General features: G+C 35.5%; 1 protein-coding gene across 1 annotated transcript; it reads right to left on the minus strand.

Annotated features, from left to right (window-relative positions):
- Positions 1 to 121: 121 nt before the first annotated feature.
- LOC123662094 (homeobox protein prospero) lies at positions 122 to 19,125 on the minus strand. The gene is made up of 4 exons (XM_045596982.1): positions 16,672 to 19,125; positions 15,811 to 15,965; positions 1,055 to 1,199; positions 122 to 753 (listed from the first exon to the last, which is right to left on the minus strand). Exons 1-4 carry the CDS (start codon positions 19,123 to 19,125, stop codon positions 574 to 576), a joined length of 2,934 nt encoding a protein of 977 aa, XP_045452938.1. The 3' UTR covers positions 122 to 573.
- Between the last annotated feature and the right edge of the window lie 561 nt (positions 19,126 to 19,686).

Genomic DNA, 19,686 nt, shown 5'->3' on the forward strand with positions numbered 1-19,686 from the left:
TCTCGGCGACGCGAGGCGCCGGAATGAAAACATCACGGGAAATAATCAACAAAAAAGAGTTTCCAAAGGTAAGAGGAACGGGAAAGGGGATAAATTCAAATAAAATAAAAACAACAAAAAGTTTAAAACTTAAGCAGTTAATATATTAATCGTTTTTTCCTTAAAGAATAAATCAATAAATGATTTTAAGATATACATAACTATAAAAACCATTTACGATAATACTTAATAATATAATAATAATTATATATAGCGAAATATATTATGTGCAGAAATAAAATTCTAGGTGACTTAAATTTTCTCTTACTCGTATAACCTAATGAATTTCCTAGGAGAGCGCGGGCCGTGGCGGGGCGAGCCGCGCGCCGCACCACGCCGCTCGACGTCCAACGTACAAATTCAATTTTTAATAATTTAATTAAACTTCTTTTATCAATAATTTTGAATCTGAAGGCCTAAATGCGAGTGTCGTAAAATTTTGGTGTGCGAAACGATCGTCCAATGGATTTTCTTTTCAACTTTTTAAAATTTAGTTAGCCGAAAGTTTTCGTGTGCGTCGAGTCGATGTGGCGTTCACTCTAGCTGTTCGAGGAAGTTCGGCGACTTGAAATACTCGGGCACGGGGTCGTCCAGCCGCGAGATCACCTTGTAGATGGACTTCTTCCAACTCTGCTCCGCGTCCTTGCCGCCCTGGATCGCGCGGAAGAACTCCCGGAGCGTCTGCTCAACCACGTATCTGAAGTTCGGCGGAACCTTGAAAAAAGAAGACCGCTGTTTAGTTATTGGCTACTTCTGTATCTTCATTTACGAAGAATTTAAAATGCTCAAGTAACATCGTGTTTAAACATTTCCACGGTCGAATACATCGTCGACGAGTATATCGTTTCATAGCTTAATTAGCTAGAGCACCGACACAGTGAGTCGGAGAAACAGGTTCGATCCCCGCTGGAGTGATCGATTTTTGATATAATATTAAAAAATGTTAAGAATTCCCTAATGTGTGGGTAACAAAACAAATAAATAATAGATCTGTGTTTAATTAATTTAGACTTACTTCGATATGATTATTTCTGTTGTAATGCAGGTTGAGCACTCTGTATAGTTCGGAATCACCGGCTACATGCAGGTCATCCGCTGTCTTCAGACCTTCGCTGATCGCTTGCCGCGCGTATTTCTCCATTTGTATGTAATAGAACTCCCTGTAACAAGAAAACAAATTAATATTAGGTAATTAATTTGCATCGTTGCTGTTATCATTTTAATTAGTTAATGGCTACGATATCAGAAAATGTGCTGTATGTGGTCTTAATATTTGGATATAAAGTTACATTATATCAAGATAGTTAACAGTAGAGATTCACGACTCTTTATCGCAGCCGATCTATAGCCACTCGTCGTAGGATAGGCAATGTACCTATGCCGGCTTCCCCGCGATGGAAGCGCGTTACGTGTAGGCAAATTCACCTGCCGTGTGACACTTGACGGCACAATGAAAATATAAAAAGCTCTCGAAAGCTGTCGAGGGCGGAGAGGATTTGATTAGTCATTTTCGCTCAGTCCGCTTGTCGCGTTGCATCGCATCGCTATCTTCGCTTCGCTTCGCTTACGAGAGCGGATCGAGAGTCTCGCGAGGCTAATTACTTACGAGTTTGCATTCAGACGGGCTAATTCAGTTTTTCGCGTCTCGTCGAGTGACGCGTTACTTTTGGAAAAATTGTTGCTGCTTTATGAAGGGTTTTAAGTCGGCTTTTTATTTCGGCTTGCGTATTTCAATTACGTTTCGAATCGTTCTCTTTCAAATTTACTTAGTACATGTTTATAACTAGACGACGAAAATATCAGCAGAAAAATCTACTTAACATAGATTCATTTTAGACGTTGCGGATTTACAAAAATCTAAATTTCGTATAAGGCTATAGCTTCAAATAGTTGTTTGGATAAAAGCGTGAAAGCAAATGTGGCACTAAAAGAAAGATAGAGGATCGTAAAACCCAAATCACTCAATAGTGAGGTATCAATCGAGTCGGATCATCTCTAAGCCACTTGCGCGAGCGAGCGCTCTCCAGCCTCTCGCTCGCACGCCGGGGTATCTATTATTTTTTAATTGGCACTCTGCGAGAGATTGCAGCCTTACTAATTGAGTAAGTAAATGAAGTGTCTTAATAATTAGATGTCTTTTTTAGCTAGTGAGAGGAGCTGTAATGTTTAGGTACTCGTGTCTACGCCTAGTCGTGTTTTCCTTAATTAGGGTAGGGTGGGACAGTTAAAATGTTTTTCAGAACGGATGTGTTTATGAAAACAAAAATTTTAAGATATTAATTACGAACATTTAAGGCGTTATCTGCGAAACGTTATTTTTTGAAGTATTGTAATTAATTACTGTGATTAAATTTTATGGCTATTGGATCACTAATCTGTATGAGTACATTCATGTGTTATTAGTATTGGATGTCGTCAATATTAGTCATTATGATAACTGTTTTAACAGATGGTCCCATAATCGATCCGTGCTTGAGTTAATATGTATTAAGCTTGAGTTGCTATTAATTAGACGTTATACTTATTTCTTAATTTGAGAGTTTAATGACCCTATAGCTATATGATTTTAATATCGAAATAACTTTAACTATAATATGATACATTTTTTTTTTAGAATGAAAATTTTATTTATACAAAATATTATACATATTTACAATTCACAACTTAAGAACTAAATAGGTATTTACAGATAGTTTTGGTATAAATCATGTCCGCGTGGAATTGTGCCAAGAATGATACATATTACATCTTTTGATCTCGAAATATATTTAATAATTTTTTTATACGATTCGCTTGCGATTTTATTAAGACTTTTGGTGACGTGACAAACTTTTTAAATTTTCTAAATTCTAAATGAGCGTTTGTACAAACAAAAAAAAAGTGAATTGAAAAGTAATGACTTCAAAATCTAAGGCAATTTGTAAGCCGTTAGCGTGTCTGCATCGATTATCGACGTACAGATATGCGGGTAGTAAGTAGGTGGCGCGAAAACGTACCGCAATCGAACGGGACTTTCGAAAATGTAATCGTCAAAAAATTATATATTATAAAAATTTAATAAAAACAACACGAAGCTTATCGAATGAAATCACGTTAAAATCAAAATAATATTAACGGACGGATAAAATCGAAATTTTTAACTTGAACGTGTTGACATCTATACGGTATAAATATGTGAATTAAAACCGTTACTCTGAGAATCAGCTGTTGCTTTTGTACGCATTTGATTTAACGAATTTCGGGAATGTCGCCTGCAGGCGAATATCAACCTTCTGTCAAGGATGTAAGAAATTATTTTGTTTATTTTTAAGCAACGTGCAAGTCGCGGATTCTTTCAGACAATAGAAACATTCCAAGTGGGATATCATCGAACTAAAATTATTTTCGACTATAACATATGGGTGATAAAATTCAATATGCTTTGAAGTTCACGCTTTTGTCTTCTTGTTCTTAAGAAATCGGTATCTTGCGCCTACCTGGGACAGCGTCTTGAATGTCATTGTTTGCTAAAGCCAGTTGGTGGGGTTTTTTTCGCAAAAGTTTCTTATATTCTTACAAAAACGGAATGGGAATCCAAAGGAAGTTACTGTATAGTCTGCAAGGAAGTCGACTGGCTTTATTTGGAGGCGAAGAAAATTTTTTATTTTTTAAAAAGAGAAAGTTCTTAGGTCATAGGCGTTGAACTGAATTGTTTCGAAGACACATATTTTTGTAGAGATCATTTATCTAAATAAAACATTTATAAAGTTAATCTAGTGTAATGTTACAATATTTTTTATTTATTTATATAGTGTGATGTTATTCAAATTTGTGTTTAAATTGTCTAAGTTTATATCAGTTGTAAGATCCGCTTTGCAGTTTGGAAAATTTTAATATAATAATTTTATATCATGTAATTTAAATTTTATTATTGTTAATTGCGAAGATTAACCCTTAAGTTCTCTCATTTTTATTCATAAAAAAAATTGAAGAATTTTAACTCGTAAATTGGCGACCACAACGTAGGGTCGCAAGAAAGGCGAAATCTCAGCTCTTGTCTTACTCTCCCCTTCAAGAAACATTCGATTCCCGTGTGAACCAAACATGCCACAGACTTGAAAAGATATAGGAAAAGTTAAATGTTTTGTTACTTTTAAAGATTTTGGTTACTTTTAAATTATTATTATTATTATACGTCAAAAAAAAAAAACAAAATGAAAATGATAAGAGAGTTATAATAAAAAATTACTGTTTAAAACTAAGTTTATGTTAAGTTTTGAACTTACCACAAAGTCTATTTTTATGTTTTATTGTAAGTATATTTACTTATTCATAGTAAAAAAGCAGCTCTATATGTGATTATAATTACATACAACACAATTCAAATATACATTATTATAAACCCAAAAAATACTATAAAATAAAAATGCAAACTACACTTTAAAAGTTTGACAAAATAAACAATAAATCAATAGAGGAGAAAAACAATTATTTCAATGTAGAGTCTAAAATATTTTAAACTCTACAAAGTCCTAAGTCGTGGCTAAGACGTCTCTGAGGGGTAAGGTTTATTGTTCACTTTTTTTCTTTCACCATTGTATACTCGTTCATTGCAAAAGTTGAATCTCCTTATATTAAACACGATATTTAGTCGAGTTCTAACGTTTATTTGACGACGCATTGGCGCAACGATCACAGTACTGGTTTGTGGCTGTTATGCTGGAGGTCGCGGTTCAATCCCCGCACATGACAAACATTTGTATTGGTCATACAGATGTAGAGAAGTTAATTAAAGCGCAACTATTAAGTTTCTTGCCGATTCTTCTCGTAAAATCTTCACTACTTAGTACTTATCAGTAGTTACTTCACAAATAATTAAATATTTTAATAACAAATAAATACTGTAAGGCGATTTAAAATTGTTTTTGAAGTAATTTTTAATTTGAAATAAATACGTACATTAAGTAATGCAACGAAAAATATTGCCAATAGTCATTTCTTATTTTATATCTAAGTGGATGCGGGCGAGTTGTTCGTTAAGATTTGCTTTTGTAATTCGTTTTACAATAGCAAGCAATGACTGTTAATATGTGACGTTTGAGAAAATACAAAAAAAAATGTAAGTTATATGATTAACTGCTTAAGACAGTTCATATTTAAGCGATATAATGAAGATGAAAATATGTATGTGCGTGAATGTAATGTCCGATTGTTTATGTATATTTGTTGTTTATAATTTATTATTATTTTATTTATTTAAACTGATTAAGTTAATAAGATGTGTATTTTAAAAGCAAATACTTGTAAAAGTGTCTTTAATTATTTTTTTTATTTGACAGTTGATCCAGTTAGTTGCTGAGTCTTTACAGTTTAAATATTCCTTTAAATACAATGATCTTATAAAAAATATATTAGTATTAACCTTTAAAATTAAATTATAATTAATTTTAGATGTCTCTAACGATTGTATGAAGACTCGTAAAATCCTAAAAGTCTCACGTATCATTCAAATGGCGAAATAATTTTTCAGAGACCGTATATTATATTGTATAGATTCTCCAAAAATTATAAAGGACTACTTACTTTGTCTTTATAATATAGGTAAGAAAAAGATTGGAATGAAATACGGTATGAATGTAAAATTATAAAAATCGTCACTTTTCTTACTTCGCTCGCGTCTGCAATGCGGGCGCGGTGCGTGCTTGATAACTGGGGTAAGAACTGAGATACTATGTTTTTTATGAGACTTTTCATCTAAATGTTATATTGATTTAATCTTAATATAGATACACAACAATTATGTTTAATAATGCGTAATTCGAGGTCAATAAGGACATAGAAAATTAACATAATATATAATATGTGATTGTAACGCTGATATGTTGATATAATCTGTACTCTCAAAAACAAAAAAGAACATTGATACACGTACCTAAAGAAAAAAAAACTATTTCAATTAAATCTTTGGAAAACAAAAGAGTATAGTCTACATGTTGTTACAACGTTCAATGTCATCGATGTGTTCCCTCAAAAAAAACGGTGTTATATTTATTGAGCGTCTAGAACCATACCTTAATATACCTATAGATTATAACTAAAGGGCTCGTTTTGGAACTGAAAAATAGTTTGCAGACATTGCTCGGTGACTTCACCAAACACTCATTTCGATCGTTGCCAAATACAATGGTTATTAAAACCTGATGCTCGGCTCATGATATGGGGAGGTATTATGTTATGTACGAGCTATGTACCGCGTCTGTGAGAGTGGACGCCGTCCGGCTTTCCTAGAGCACGGCAGAATGAGCCGATGCGGCAGAGTAAGGAATTCCATAGACAAATAAATATTACTTTTTTAAATTATTTCTTATGAGTTACAGTATGAGGTTCTATATAGTAAAATAAGTTTGTTTAAGAACATTACCTTAAGCTATCTTATGTAAAGTAGTATAATAGTAATTACAACGAAAAAGTATGTCACATATATATAAAAATTAACGTAATATATGATCTAAGAAGTTCTTATTTTAATAATATAATTATAAAATAATAAAGTAATGAGCGAACCGCCGCCTCTACGTTTTTGTTCTCTGTGTAAAAGTCGCACGGCGCTGTGCACACATGCAAGCGGTGCACACATAGGCGTGAGTAAAAGCGAGTAAACTAATACCGGGCCGGATTAATGCTTCAGTTAGTGAAAAAACTTTTTTCAGACTGCGCCGTCCAACGCAGGGCCGTACTCGGACTGAGTTCAAAGGGAAATTATTCAGTCATGCTATATATGCGTAATATTAAACATTATTAATCGTTCGCTCATAAAAGACTGAGTTAGTTAATGCGAATCATTAGGTACTGTCTTTATTAAAATATTTAATGATCAAACGCTTTTTTGTTTTGTTTTTGTGACTAACTTCTTTTTATCCGTCATACATAACATTTAAGAGTAACATAATATTTAGGAGTAGAACGCAAATGGTTTAACTATTTAATTTATGTTTAAGAACGTGATGTTTATGAATTTTAAAAATACTTTAAAGTAAATATATATAGTTGCTGATAATAAATGTGTGATAGTATTTTGTTAGTGTCGCAAGATGCGGGCTGTAGACGATAATCTATGCCTCCATGTCGAATGGCAACTTTCTCGCGAATTATTCCCTTATCTTACAACGGAAAATACTGTAACAGTACTTGTTACGTAAATTAGACTAAGAACATATTATTAAAATTGTATTTTAACAATATGCTTGTAACAGAAAGCTGTACGATTTTTTATAAGATTTACAAACTTCTTAAATCTATCTTGTATATAAAGATTAGTAAATCATTGTCTCAAATTTTTTTTTTATCTTAGTCTCTCAAATGTAATTTTATAAAAACATTATTTGCTATTAAATATCTTTAAATTTTTAACAATAGTGTTGCTAAAAACTATATTTTAATTTTTTGTTGGACTTAAGTACTCATAAAGACCTAGGTCTGGATTATAAATTCCGTGCGAGTCCGTGCCTGGCTAATGACTCCCTCCTCGCTGACCTGCCTCTGTCTTGTACCCCACGCTTCAAAAGTTCAGCTCATTTGAGTGCTTGCGGAGATTTTATTACCCCAACTATACTCGGTATTAAAATTTCGAAAAAAAAGGGTTGAGCAGACGCGCGTTTAAGGGCCGCATGAAGCTGACCGTTCGCGGTTACTTGATTTCAGGATTAGTTCGCTAATTACTGTTTTGAGACAGTTTCAAAAACCAGTTCTGGACGATTCTTTTTATTTGCATCTGTCCACGCTTCGTTTGCTAGTCTAGTAAAATCGAAAATGATCCGCGCTGTTTACTCGTAAAGAATTCTTAACGTTCCACTCTTAAACATGTTCAGTTAAAACTAATAACAACATATAAAATAATAAATACGGATAATGTATACAGAAATAATACCTTTGAAGCTTTATTATTATATCAATAGTTTCTGGCCGTTGATACATTAATTACAGAAAAAAAAGTATGTTGTTCACATATTAAAAGAAATTGAATTTAAACTAATAGAAACAAATAAATTTTTTTTAAGTAATTAAATACAGATTACTATTAATGTATCAAAAAGTTATTGGCCGTTGATAAAATTTTGTGTGGAAAAAAAACGTCGATCACTTCAATAAATACGAAGTCAGATGCGCGCATATGTCATATAGATTTGTTTTATCGTGACGAATAGTAATCCGAGAATATGTTTTAATATGAAGGGTGTTGATCACGTGTCTAACAATAATTACTTTAGTGTTGCCAGGCGTCATTACGTCAAACCGCCTGCTTGCCATTGCATTTTCAGTTTTACTCAAGTTATTTCCCTGGGGTTTCTGTCATTGCCATTTATTACTAAGATTTCCACGGCACGAGTTTTCACTTGAACTTATAATAAGTATTTTAATTTATTCACTGATGATCATTTCATTCCGAAATAATGAGGCGTTTTGTATAGACATTGTATTGACAGAAAATAAAGTTGCCTATACAAATTCGTTGCTCACATCTTTAGTAACTAATATTTCTTGTGTTGTAAAAGTAGTTGACATATTTTCAAGTAAATGTAACAATAGTGTTTTTATGTTTTGTTATCGTTAAATGTTTTGTCCTTGTCGTATCCTTCTGTCTTCGCTGACCACTATCGTTAACAGCGGAAGTTGAACAGCGCTGGCGCAGCCTTATCTCCCGCGGGAATGGAGTCAGCGACCAATCGGCTGAGATCTCTAACACTTGAACGTTCTTATACCGATCGTTTGTTCTAGCAAGTATCGGTGGGTCTAGCTTCGCTGGGTGTCCGCGAAGACAACGTATTATACCTACAGTTCACTGTACAAATATTTTATAGTTTTAATTGTATATTTTATTCGTCTTTGTTCTAATTAGAATGTGTTACTGAACTGCCAACGATATGTTTATTGTTTCCTATCGGTTATTAGTTTTGCAAATAACATTGTTAAATAAACTAATTCCTTTGTTATCAATTAGAAAAAAAATTGAGGAAAAAACAAATAAGAAATATTTTTTATATAACAACGATCGTAAGAAATCAGACTGATAGAAGCAAAAAGGCGCGGCATAGGCTGTATACACATGGGAAATTATCCAAGTGGCACAACTAAACGACAAGTCTCTGACCCCGCCCTAAGATGTAATTAATTAAGTAACAAAAATTTTTATGGAACAAGGCAAAAGTAAAATAAAAACGTATTCATTTATTTAAATACTCGTATTATATTAAGCACGCTTAACATTTCGTATTAAAATTGTCATTAACAAAAGAGGTTCGTTACGACTTTATCACTGGCCAGCTATCTCGGTAAAAAAAAAGAAAATAAAAGTCGCGTGACATCCAAGTTCCCGCCCAAAACTCGTGTGTCATGTCATTAGAAGCGTATTAAGGTTTTTAAGGCTTGAGACTAATGAAAGAACGCCGCGCCCGCTCCTTCGAGACCACGGAAAGGCGTGCCTTCCGAATTACGAATAAATACATAAGCTACGTGTTCGTACTTCGGTAACACTAATTGATTGAAAGGTAATTGCTCATGCCCTATCTAAAAATAAAAGTAAAAAGTACAAAAAATAAAGTTAGTAAACTTATTTTGCAGTCAATAGCTGATTGAATAAAGAATGCAAACAAGATAAAGGAATTATGTGTGTTCCTTTTTTAATTTGACTATGTTATTTAATAAATTTAACTAAAGCAAGTAATTTATAACGATTAAATGCTACCGATAGTAGGCTAATTTGACGAAACAAAGGTTTGGCGGGTGGGGTGATGTAATTAAAAATCTAGTGCCCCATCGAAGACAAGATAAGGTAGGCGGTCGGAAGAAACCTCCACTTTTCTAATTACCCTTTCATTAAGCTGATGGATGCCTTACTCATGCTCTGCTTATGTCGTGTTGCTAGTTTGAGCCTTGCTTTTGGCATTATGTTCTTCTAAATTGACCTCGAACTTTCTTTTTTTCAAATGTGTAAAAAATAGTAGTGTGCTCCTAAATTTAAGATACCAACATGTTTTTTTACTCATAATTTGTACATATCTATGCCAAAGCAAGCGATGAACATTGAACCCCCAAGCGTTTTGTACCGTATGGGATAAGTGAAAATATTTTTTGTTCCTCAAAATAGACTGTGCATTTTCATATTTTTGTATAAAAAATAAAGTAGGCCACTAGATAACCGGCGCATCAGGCCCCTCACATCGCGCATTTCTTGATTACCGCGATAAGTACCCCGCCTTGCGTGTTTTAATTATATTATTAACGACATGGCCGGCGAAAGGCTAATATTTTATAATGGCTAGTATGCAATGATATGTAAATATTCAGCCTCGCCCCGTACCTATTAGGAGCTTCGTTGCGTGCGCGATAGCCTTAACATTCGGAGTTAAAGACACGTTACGCAGAATTTAATACCTACGCGTGACTTACCCGGCTCATGTTCGAACGGAATTCTTTAACGCTACCTACGACTACCGCGACCAGCGCTTTTTATTTATGACGCTCTTTTATAAGACGTGAGAGCTCGAGTGACGAGTAATTAGCAGCTTTTTAGAAGAAAAACTACTCATAAGCTTCCTCGAAAGGGTCGTATTAATTACTGGAGGTGCTCGTATGAGCGTGGCGCAATATAAATGGCCGGCCACTTGGCGCCCTAGTCTCGGCAGGCCTTATTAAAATGTTAACACGTAAATTAGACTCCGCGGTTGCAGTGTATTAGCCAACCAATTAAATTTTAGAAGCAGCGCATACAATGTAAGGTGACTTCGCATGTACGTCCGAGGCACGATCACAGCGAGTCGCGAACCCTATGCTTAGATCCGCAATATTTTCTTTACACTTGGATAATGTTTCGAGTGCTTCAATATTAAATTGCGCGCTTAAGTTTTTAATTACAAAAAAATTAAATATTGAACTAAATATGTACGAAGCGAGTTAGCACGGTAAGTTAAAAAGGCATATCAAAATTGCGACGTAAGGTTGGCAACATTTCCGTTTCCGACCGTGAGAGTCCTTGCATACGAGAGATTTTATTCTCAGTTGAATTAATTAAAATATTCACATTTGATATAAGTAATTCTAATTAGTGGTGAACTTATTACTTTGTGCGATTTCGCGTTCGGTTGAATGAATCGGGATTTAAGCTAGGTCTGATTGCGACGTTATTGTGGCTTGAATGAAATGCGGGAACTAAAAATGTAATTAAGTCGCATAATGGGAGATTTCGCTTTAATGCAGGACATCAGTGAGAGGTGTCGCGCGTCGCGTCAGGTCGCTTGTGTGTGGCGCGTTAAAAGGTTTGAGGCTCGGTTAGTCTAAGTGCAGACCCTCGTGCGACTAGTTGGATGTGTGTAAAGATTAATTGGAGTGTTGCCTATTCTAACAATTTACGCCTTCTCTGACGGGCCGGCCGCAGACCACTTCTGCGCAACTTAATTAAGCGAAATAACTTAAACGAGTCACCGTTGCTAATTAGTGCTATCGTCGTCGGCTAATTCTACGAGTAACTCTTTGTTTACAAGCCTGCGTTTCTTTGAGTCGTGCGCCAAAGAATTTATCTTTGCATCGACTTTGACTGGAGGATGTTTGTTTTGCCTCCACTCTGTAAAGATTCTAGAGCTAATTTTGAGGAATTCGCAAACTTTGACGTAAAATAGTAGCGGTTTTTTTAAATGTGTTAACTCTCCATAAATTTGCTATTTTCTTAAATAGCGTTTATATACACGTAAGTGACGGTTTAAAACAGGTAAAAAGACGTTGATAAGTTTCGTTTACAATACTTTATGCTAGTTTGTTTGCCACTTAAGAGACTAGAGAAATCGGCTTAAGGCGCTTACACGCGCGACAAAGCGGCTAAAAGACAAGGAGCTCTCACCGGTAGAGCACTCGAGGCGAGTACGTCAACAAGTGGCCAGTTGTGCAGCCTCCTTTGCTCCTTGAATATCAGTGTATGCCCTTACGGCGTTTTTAAGATTCAAGCGAGAAATACCTCAACATTTTTCAAAGCTAAACTTTTACTCATTTTTCTAAGTGTTTGTTTTAACCATTCAAAAACATAAAGTTAGCCACTGTGAATTCTTCTGATCCAAAATAAAGTCAATAATTGCTATTTTTATTACTTTTTAATCATTTGTAACAATTAATATCCTAAGGTTAAGTCATACTTCATTAAACTGCGTTAACTTATGTTGATTGTTAAAATGTAGCGTTAATTAGTGTAATCTTGAAAAAAATGTAGGCGATAAAGTTACAACGATAAATTAATACACGCCTTGATAAATAAAAACATTATTGTATTATATTTAGCTCAGATTTCTACTTACTTTTATTTTAATTAGTTATATGGAAAAATTAAATTTATGTTATAATATTATTGCAATTTTTTTTTTATATTAATTGTTTGTTAGTTTTTTTAGGCTTTGTTCTCCTTTGACATTAAAACTATATAACTATAGCAATATGTTTTTGAAATTGGGTTTTTGTCTATTATTATTATACTATAGCTAAAACCCCATTTGGTCAATTCGCGTAACGATCGAAAACGAAATCAAAGCAACTAATCGAGTACTGTGGACAGTTTACACAATCGAAGTGTACAAATTTAAAACGCCATCAATTCACTGTCTTGGACACCTTGGCTTGTAATTGCCTTCCGTGTAGTGACCCTCACCCTTTCAGTTTTCCTTTCAGATGTTTATCGCAAGGAAATGGCCGTTTTCCGTCCACAATGCAACCATTAAGGGACAATACAAATGGGGCTAGTTGTGTTTCGAATGTTTTAATATTTCTTTCAGTATTTTTAAATCTCACTCTGTTTTTTTATCTGCAGTTACGAGAAAGGTAAAAGAAAATAGAATGTGTAGGTATATTTATTTTAACTGTTGGTTTATTTTTTTGATGTAATTGGTTAATATGAAGATACATATATCAAAATTATTATACCTAGTCTTTGTAATTAACATATATAATAAGAAAATACGAGTTACTAAAATATTTCCTTGTAGACTTATATTATGATTAATATAATAAAAACTAATTTAATATGAAGTCTATCATCTTAAAACGGGATAATATTAATTAATTCTGCGCAATTTTCTTGCGGTTTAGGTAATGTTTGTTATCTCAAAATACCAGGAAAACCAATGGATGTAATAATCAATACTTTTGTGAAATATGCCCGTAGTGCAATGTGTGGGTAAGTGTGACTAATCTTATCAAAGCTTTTACAAAGTTCTACTATTATCTACTTAGATAATGATTGTACTAGCTTGAGATACAAAAGCCCTCTAACATTTATCGTGATAAGTGTTGGAGCGGAGTGAAGGGTATTTAATATATTATTATATATATTAATACCTTTTTTATATGTTTCAAATATATTAGTTTTTACATACTTATTATTTAAATGAGTTATAATTCATAATAGATAATATAGTTTGTTCGACTACTAACGACGTTCATTCAAATGGGGGGTTCTATAGATGTAAAAGCTACTCTGGTAACGCACTTCTTCATAATCGTTTAATATTTTTTTCTTGATCCTAAAAGCGTCGATAAAGTATAATATCAATATTAACTGCCGCATACAAATAAAGAACCGCATATGGAAACAAATTCTTTTTCTCGCAGAATGTTTATCGTTGTAAATTATAGCCGTGCTTACGCGCTCAATAAAAGTATCATGCGGAATGAGTCTATCAAAGTGGTTCGTCTATTTAGACAAATTCAAATTTAAAATCTGGGAATTTATTTTTTCTAACGGGACGTGAGTAACTTCTTCTTGAAAATTTATTTTTCAAACAGGAAAAGGAAGGTAAGATACGGTAGTTTAGCGCATTATTTAAAGAAAAGGTTTTAGTTATAGAATATTATTTACATATTATAATATTATATAAAGATATACGAGGTAAACTTTAGGTAATTTTAATGTATATAAAAATGTATTAACAATTTATAAACTTTTTTATATTTTATGTTGTTATATATAATGGTGTGTAATGTGTTACATATATAACGGTGTTTGTATATATGATTTTGTGTCTCTGTTGATAAGAGAGATTATCGAGTGTTCGGCATACGGTTAGAGATATGTAAAGAAGTGTGAGTGTTATCACATAAGCACGGGCCATGGCAGGTGTCTCTTATCATTGCTTTGATAACGCGAAAATTAGTCGAGTATAAATCAATACTGAGGCACTTTCCCGTTACTTGTATTGACAGTTTTTTTCTTTTTTTTTATCTAAAATAATTTTGATATATTTATACTTTTTGGATTGTCATGAAAATTTTAGTACTCTATTTTTATAATATTAAAGTTTGAAATTAACGTTAACTATTTTTTTAATTTTGAAATTTTTTCATCGTATTAAAAAAACTGATAGATTTAATGGAGTTTTAATATAATTTATTTACCAAGCAATGTTTAAGTCGGTTTATGTCAGACTTGCTTGGGTTAAATTAAAGACTGTAAAATGATGTAGCACTTGAGGGGACTAAAACATACAATTTTATTATTGAGTATTCTTTCAGGTAAATTCTACGTGTCGTAGTATCAAAACTAATAAAGACAACTGTTTTTTTTTTGCTATGATTTTTTATTGAAAAATACTTTTATAGACATTTTTATTTGTCTACTTATTTAAAAAAACCGATATTTTTTGTTATCATACTTTAATTATTTGAAATATAAGGCAACTTATAAAATAAAATAATTTCTTCATAATATAAAAATATTTTTATCTTACTATTTTGTGTTTAAACTACTAACTATACCGTATTTGAGATTTCCACTGTTGGGTAACTCTGAATAAACAAAAATAGTTATAACTTATCAGTTTCGTTGCTGGTAAAAAAAAATTAATGCTAATAAAAAAAAAAATAGTTTTAGACCACACGACTGAAATAAAACTTCTTTAGCACTAAGCCTACAAGCCTTAAATATACGAAACGTAACTGGCTATGAGAGAAAGAGAGGACGATAATATGTGCACCGCACCTCTCTGTTCTGCTCTGTTCGCCTCTCCCGACCAAACTTTTCGTAACGCTCTCGTCACGCATTCACCAGCTTACTCCCCAAGTTAAACGCGCGTAAAGAAGTTTCCTTCAAAATGCTACCCGATAAATGTTACCTACCGTGAGAGATGACTAGTATAAATATAAAATTATTATTTAGCTATATATATTATTTAATTGTGGTTAAAATTTTTGTCCTCTGACGTTCTAAAAGCAATTATAATAAAATCGCTTAAAACATTTTCCTTAAGTACATTTAATTATATTTATCTTTATTTAATTCTATAATAGTACTTGTATGTATTGAGTTATTTGAAATTATTTATAAGTTCCGTGAAATTCCAATCGCTACGTGTAAAACTTTTATTATTTCGGGTCAAATCGAAAAGGGTGTAACCCTTTAAGTAAATTCGTTAATTAGGAAATAGTGTATTTAGAATCCCTTGAATCGTATTGCGAACAATAATCCAATAATAAACGTTTGAAGGCATAATAATTTCCTTAATAAAATACTCAAAACTAACGATAATTTATTATTTTATTTTGAGCTAAATAGGTATTAAATCCCGTATTTAATCTTCTAAATCCGAGAAAGCTACATAACTTGAGCCCAAAATAAGATTATAGTAAGTAGATAATTTATTAAGTGGCTTAAGATATTTATACCATTACTTAAAGTATTACTTATTGACTTTACGTTTGATATCGAAGCCTAGAAATAATAGTTGTGTAATTGTTGTTTTATTAATATTTTGGGGGACTAACCTGAAGTTTGAGAACCATTTTACGAGCTGAGCCGTGTTGTTCTTGTTGAATTTGATGTCTGGGAAGTACATCTTGAGGACTGCGGAGCTCGGGTAGCGGACCCAGAAGAACATCAGCTTGGCCTTGCGGAGGTGCATCGGCGTCAACGTTGAAGAGTACACAGGAGTCAAGGAGCAAATTGGTAAAATATTGTCAAATCAAATGGATAATAAATTTATTTTAACTTAAAATAAAGTAAGGTATTATCATTGCATACGCTTCTACTGATCCAAGGAATTGGGATTGAGAAAAAAGGTTACGTAAATCTGATTATATCCCAGTATTACGTAGACCGATTGAAGCACCACAAGTTCTTAATCCATTTGCATCTAATCTTATAACTAACCTTAGCTGATATCTATAGCGGCGTCTCTATATTATGCTCTAATAGATACATCAAAATAATAAAAAAGGGATTTTAAAGAAATATTCTACATATTTTTTATATAAATTCTTTTAAGACTATATTTACATAGAGTTCAGTCTTGTAAGTCGTTTATACTGTGATAACAAGATACCGCTCGCTGCAAGTAGGCGTTTAATTAAGTTTATGGTTATTTCCTTCATGTATAGGTGGATACAAAAGTACAGTAAAGCGTAGAAACCGCAACACTTGTGAGGCTTCAAGAATCGTATAATGTCTACTACTGGGAGGAAGTAGGTGGCAGTCGTAAGGTTAAACAATACAGTTACAGAAATAAGATATCTGTGGGCGATTACAACTATCGCGCCAAGAACTTGATAGCGGTTTCGAATTTTATATTAGAGTTGAGATGTAAATTGAGTTTTAGACTTTTTTTGTATTCTATTTAAAAAGGATATAGTAGGCTGAACTCCGTCGTAAGGCAAGTCGGTGGAGTTGCAGTCGGAGTGCGGGTCCTGCGCGTCGAGGTGGTGCGGGTGGTGCGGCGCCGCAGCGTGGTGCGACACGTGTGGGTGGTGAGGGCGCATGTAGTCCGGGGACAGCGTGGCCAGCACACGGTGGTGCACCGAGTGAACCATTGAGTTTGGCAGCGGCGGCGAATCCCTCTCTGGTGCTGGAGGCGATCGCGCCAAGCCACCACCCGCCCCGAAGAATGGCGAATACGGCGAGAACACTTGACTTTCGTGTAGCGATGGATTAGGTATCGCCACTGAGGTTGGGAGATTTCCGCCGAGGAATGGTCGTGGTGACGGTGACTCGGGGAACTTACTCTCCGGCGATTGACCGACCCCTTCACCCAGGATCCTGCTTACAGTTCGAGGGGTGATGCGAGTGTCAGTCACCTTATGTCGCTTTTTCTTTGGCGTCACCACGAGGCTTAGAGGCTCACTCGGGTCAGGGTTCTGCTCTCGTTCAAATTGTCCATTCATCGGTCCGAAGTGAAGAGGTTTCTGTGGTGTCTGGAAAATCCCTGTTGGAATCCGCATGTGAGCGCCGTGGCCAGGCCCGCCAGCCTCAGCGTGTAGCGGAAACGCCACACCGCCTGGGGCGCGGGGGCCATTCATATGGCTTATAAACATGGGGTTATTCGTTATAAAAGGAACGCCGTTAGGCGCTCCAGGGTGATGGACGGGTGGGTTACCTGACATTTGTCCAGAAGGTCTCTCGGGCAACTTTGGTGTTGGTGACTTGTCAATAAGTCGAGTTGCTCTTATTAAGTCCTTATTCAGCTGTTCAGCTGCAGCTGCCGCTGCTTCAGATTGCTTGCCCATTATCCGACGTTGGTGTACAAAACGTGTCACTATAGAGTCTATGAGACTAGTTAATGAAGCTGTTATTTCACTTTTAAGAACTTCTGCCAAGCCTTCTAAATCTGCACCTGACACTGGTCCCACTGAACCTGAGTTGCTACGTAATGCATCTAGTCGTTCTGCTAGTTCAGAAGACAAAGGAGGCTTTGGAGTTTGACCCATTTGCCTGTGCTGTGGCGAGTGCTGATTTGATTGTGGTCTTTGTTGTTGACTATTTTGTTGTTGTTCACTAGCCTCTTTCATTCGCGCTTCTTGTTCTAAGAATAGCTTTTGACTAACATTAAGATACATAGCAGCTGCGTTATTAAGATGTTGATGAGTATGTGGTGGATGCATATGTTCTCCTGGAGGCAGATGTGGCATGAGAGGCAAAGTCCCATTGAATCCAGGTGGAAGATGCCCATGAGCTACAGACTGAGCTTGAATTTTTGCAGTCATCATTTTGCTCATAACTTGTGAGAGCATATTTGGTGCAGCACTATTTGGTATCGGCGGAGGCACTTCCTTGACAGGTGAAGAGGGTTCTGATTTAGGTATAGGATCATCGTTTTGTTCTACATCACTAGAAGCACCATCATTATCAATTGTCTCTGATTCTTGACCCATTCTATTGCATAATTGCAAATATTTTTCTTGCATTTCTGCTAACTGTTCTTGCATAGTTCTTAATTGGGTTTTCAAAGCGTTCTTTTCTACAATTTTTTGATGAATAGGCGGTCGCTCACCATCGTCCTCTGACTCGTCCGTCACTGTTTGTGCACTGCTGCCGTGGCTAGTACCGTAGCGTTCAGCTGCCCCGTCGTGTTGCTGCGGATGATACAATTTTCTTTTTTTACACCCATTCACTTGTGGTTGTTGAGGCGCAGGGCTAGCACGCATAGTCGACACAATATTTTCTACACGAGCACGTTTCACATCGAGAGGTCGCGGAGAAGAGCGTTGAGCATCACTATCACGGTCCTCAGGTTCAGATTTCGGAGCAAGCAGTAGTTCGGATGGGGGTGGAGCGGGTGGCGGTGAAGTTCTCGAGTCACCGGCACTGTCCAAGGTTAACAGAGCATCGTCGAGATCCGGCCGAGAATCTCTCGAAATGGGCCGTTCTGGAGACCGCTTCTCTTGTTTAGGTTCGTCATTATTATTATTTGCAAGTACGTTGTTATTGTCCGGAGAGAGTCGCATCAGCTCCTTTTTTCGGCTTTGTAGGATATCACGAAGTACGCGGTCGCGGAGCATATCTCCGCTTGAGGCCTCGTCTCCGGCATCCTCCTGCTTAGGCGCGCGGCCTAATAATTCATTTAGCATTTCGGCCGGCGCGTAGCAGGGACCGAAAAGGCCGAAGTGCTGGCGACCCTCGAAGATGGCGCCGTAAAGTCCGCCACTCATGTGTGCGGCGCGCGCGGGCGCGAGTCCGTTCGTCGCGAGAGTTGAATAAGAATTGCGCGGCTCACCGGCGTCCACGCGCTGTCTGACGCGTTTCTGTTTCTTCAGTAGTTTATCCGAGTAGGGCGCGTGTGAGTCGGCCTCCTCCTCCGATGACATCATAGGCGAGGCGGGCCACAATTGGCCGGACGGGCGGCGGGCAGGGCCCCACCGCGCTACTCGAGCCGCATCGCCCGCTCTGCAACAAGGAGGGGAGCGCGATCAGCACACCTGCTCGTGCGTCGTGCGGCGCACGTCCTAATGCATCGTCTCGTTTTATACTATCTCGAAATTCTTTACGAGAAATTGTTTTTACAACTATTTATATACTAATATAGTATGACTATGAGTCAATAATATATTTAAAAAGTATATAAGATTAAAAATAGTAGCAACTTTCCAATATTATTAATATGAAACTTAATATACGTTTTATAATAAAATGGAATTTTTCCCGCTAAATACTGAAACACGATACGTAAAACGTACGATAATATTTCATATTAAAATAATTTGCCTATTTTCGTGTTTGAGTAAAGATAGTAATCGAAAAATCGATCGTATATTACTTAGGTATTACTGGCAGGTAACCAATACTGTTATAAATTAAAGAGAGTAAGGTCGAATTGATGCCTTACGACTCTAGGAGAGCACACGTCTTTGACATCATACGAGAAAAAACTC

The sequence above is a fragment of the Melitaea cinxia genome, chromosome 18 (assembly GCF_905220565.1).
Source record: "Melitaea cinxia chromosome 18, ilMelCinx1.1, whole genome shotgun sequence".
In the NCBI taxonomy this organism is placed as follows: Eukaryota; Metazoa; Arthropoda; class Insecta; order Lepidoptera; family Nymphalidae; genus Melitaea; species Melitaea cinxia.

Coding starts and splice junctions, on each gene's coding strand:
- LOC123662094 (XM_045596982.1), bottom strand. CDS start 19,125: ATGATGTCATCGGAGGAGGAGGCCGACTCACACGCGCCCTACTCGGAT. Junction 1,200..15,810: donor AAATGGTTCTCAAACTTCAG/GTTAGTCCCCCA, acceptor TTCTTGTTACAG/GGAGTTCTATTACATACAAA. Junction 754..1,054: donor ACAGAAATAATCATATCGAA/GTAAGTCTAAAT, acceptor TCTTTTTTCAAG/GTTCCGCCGAACTTCAGATA.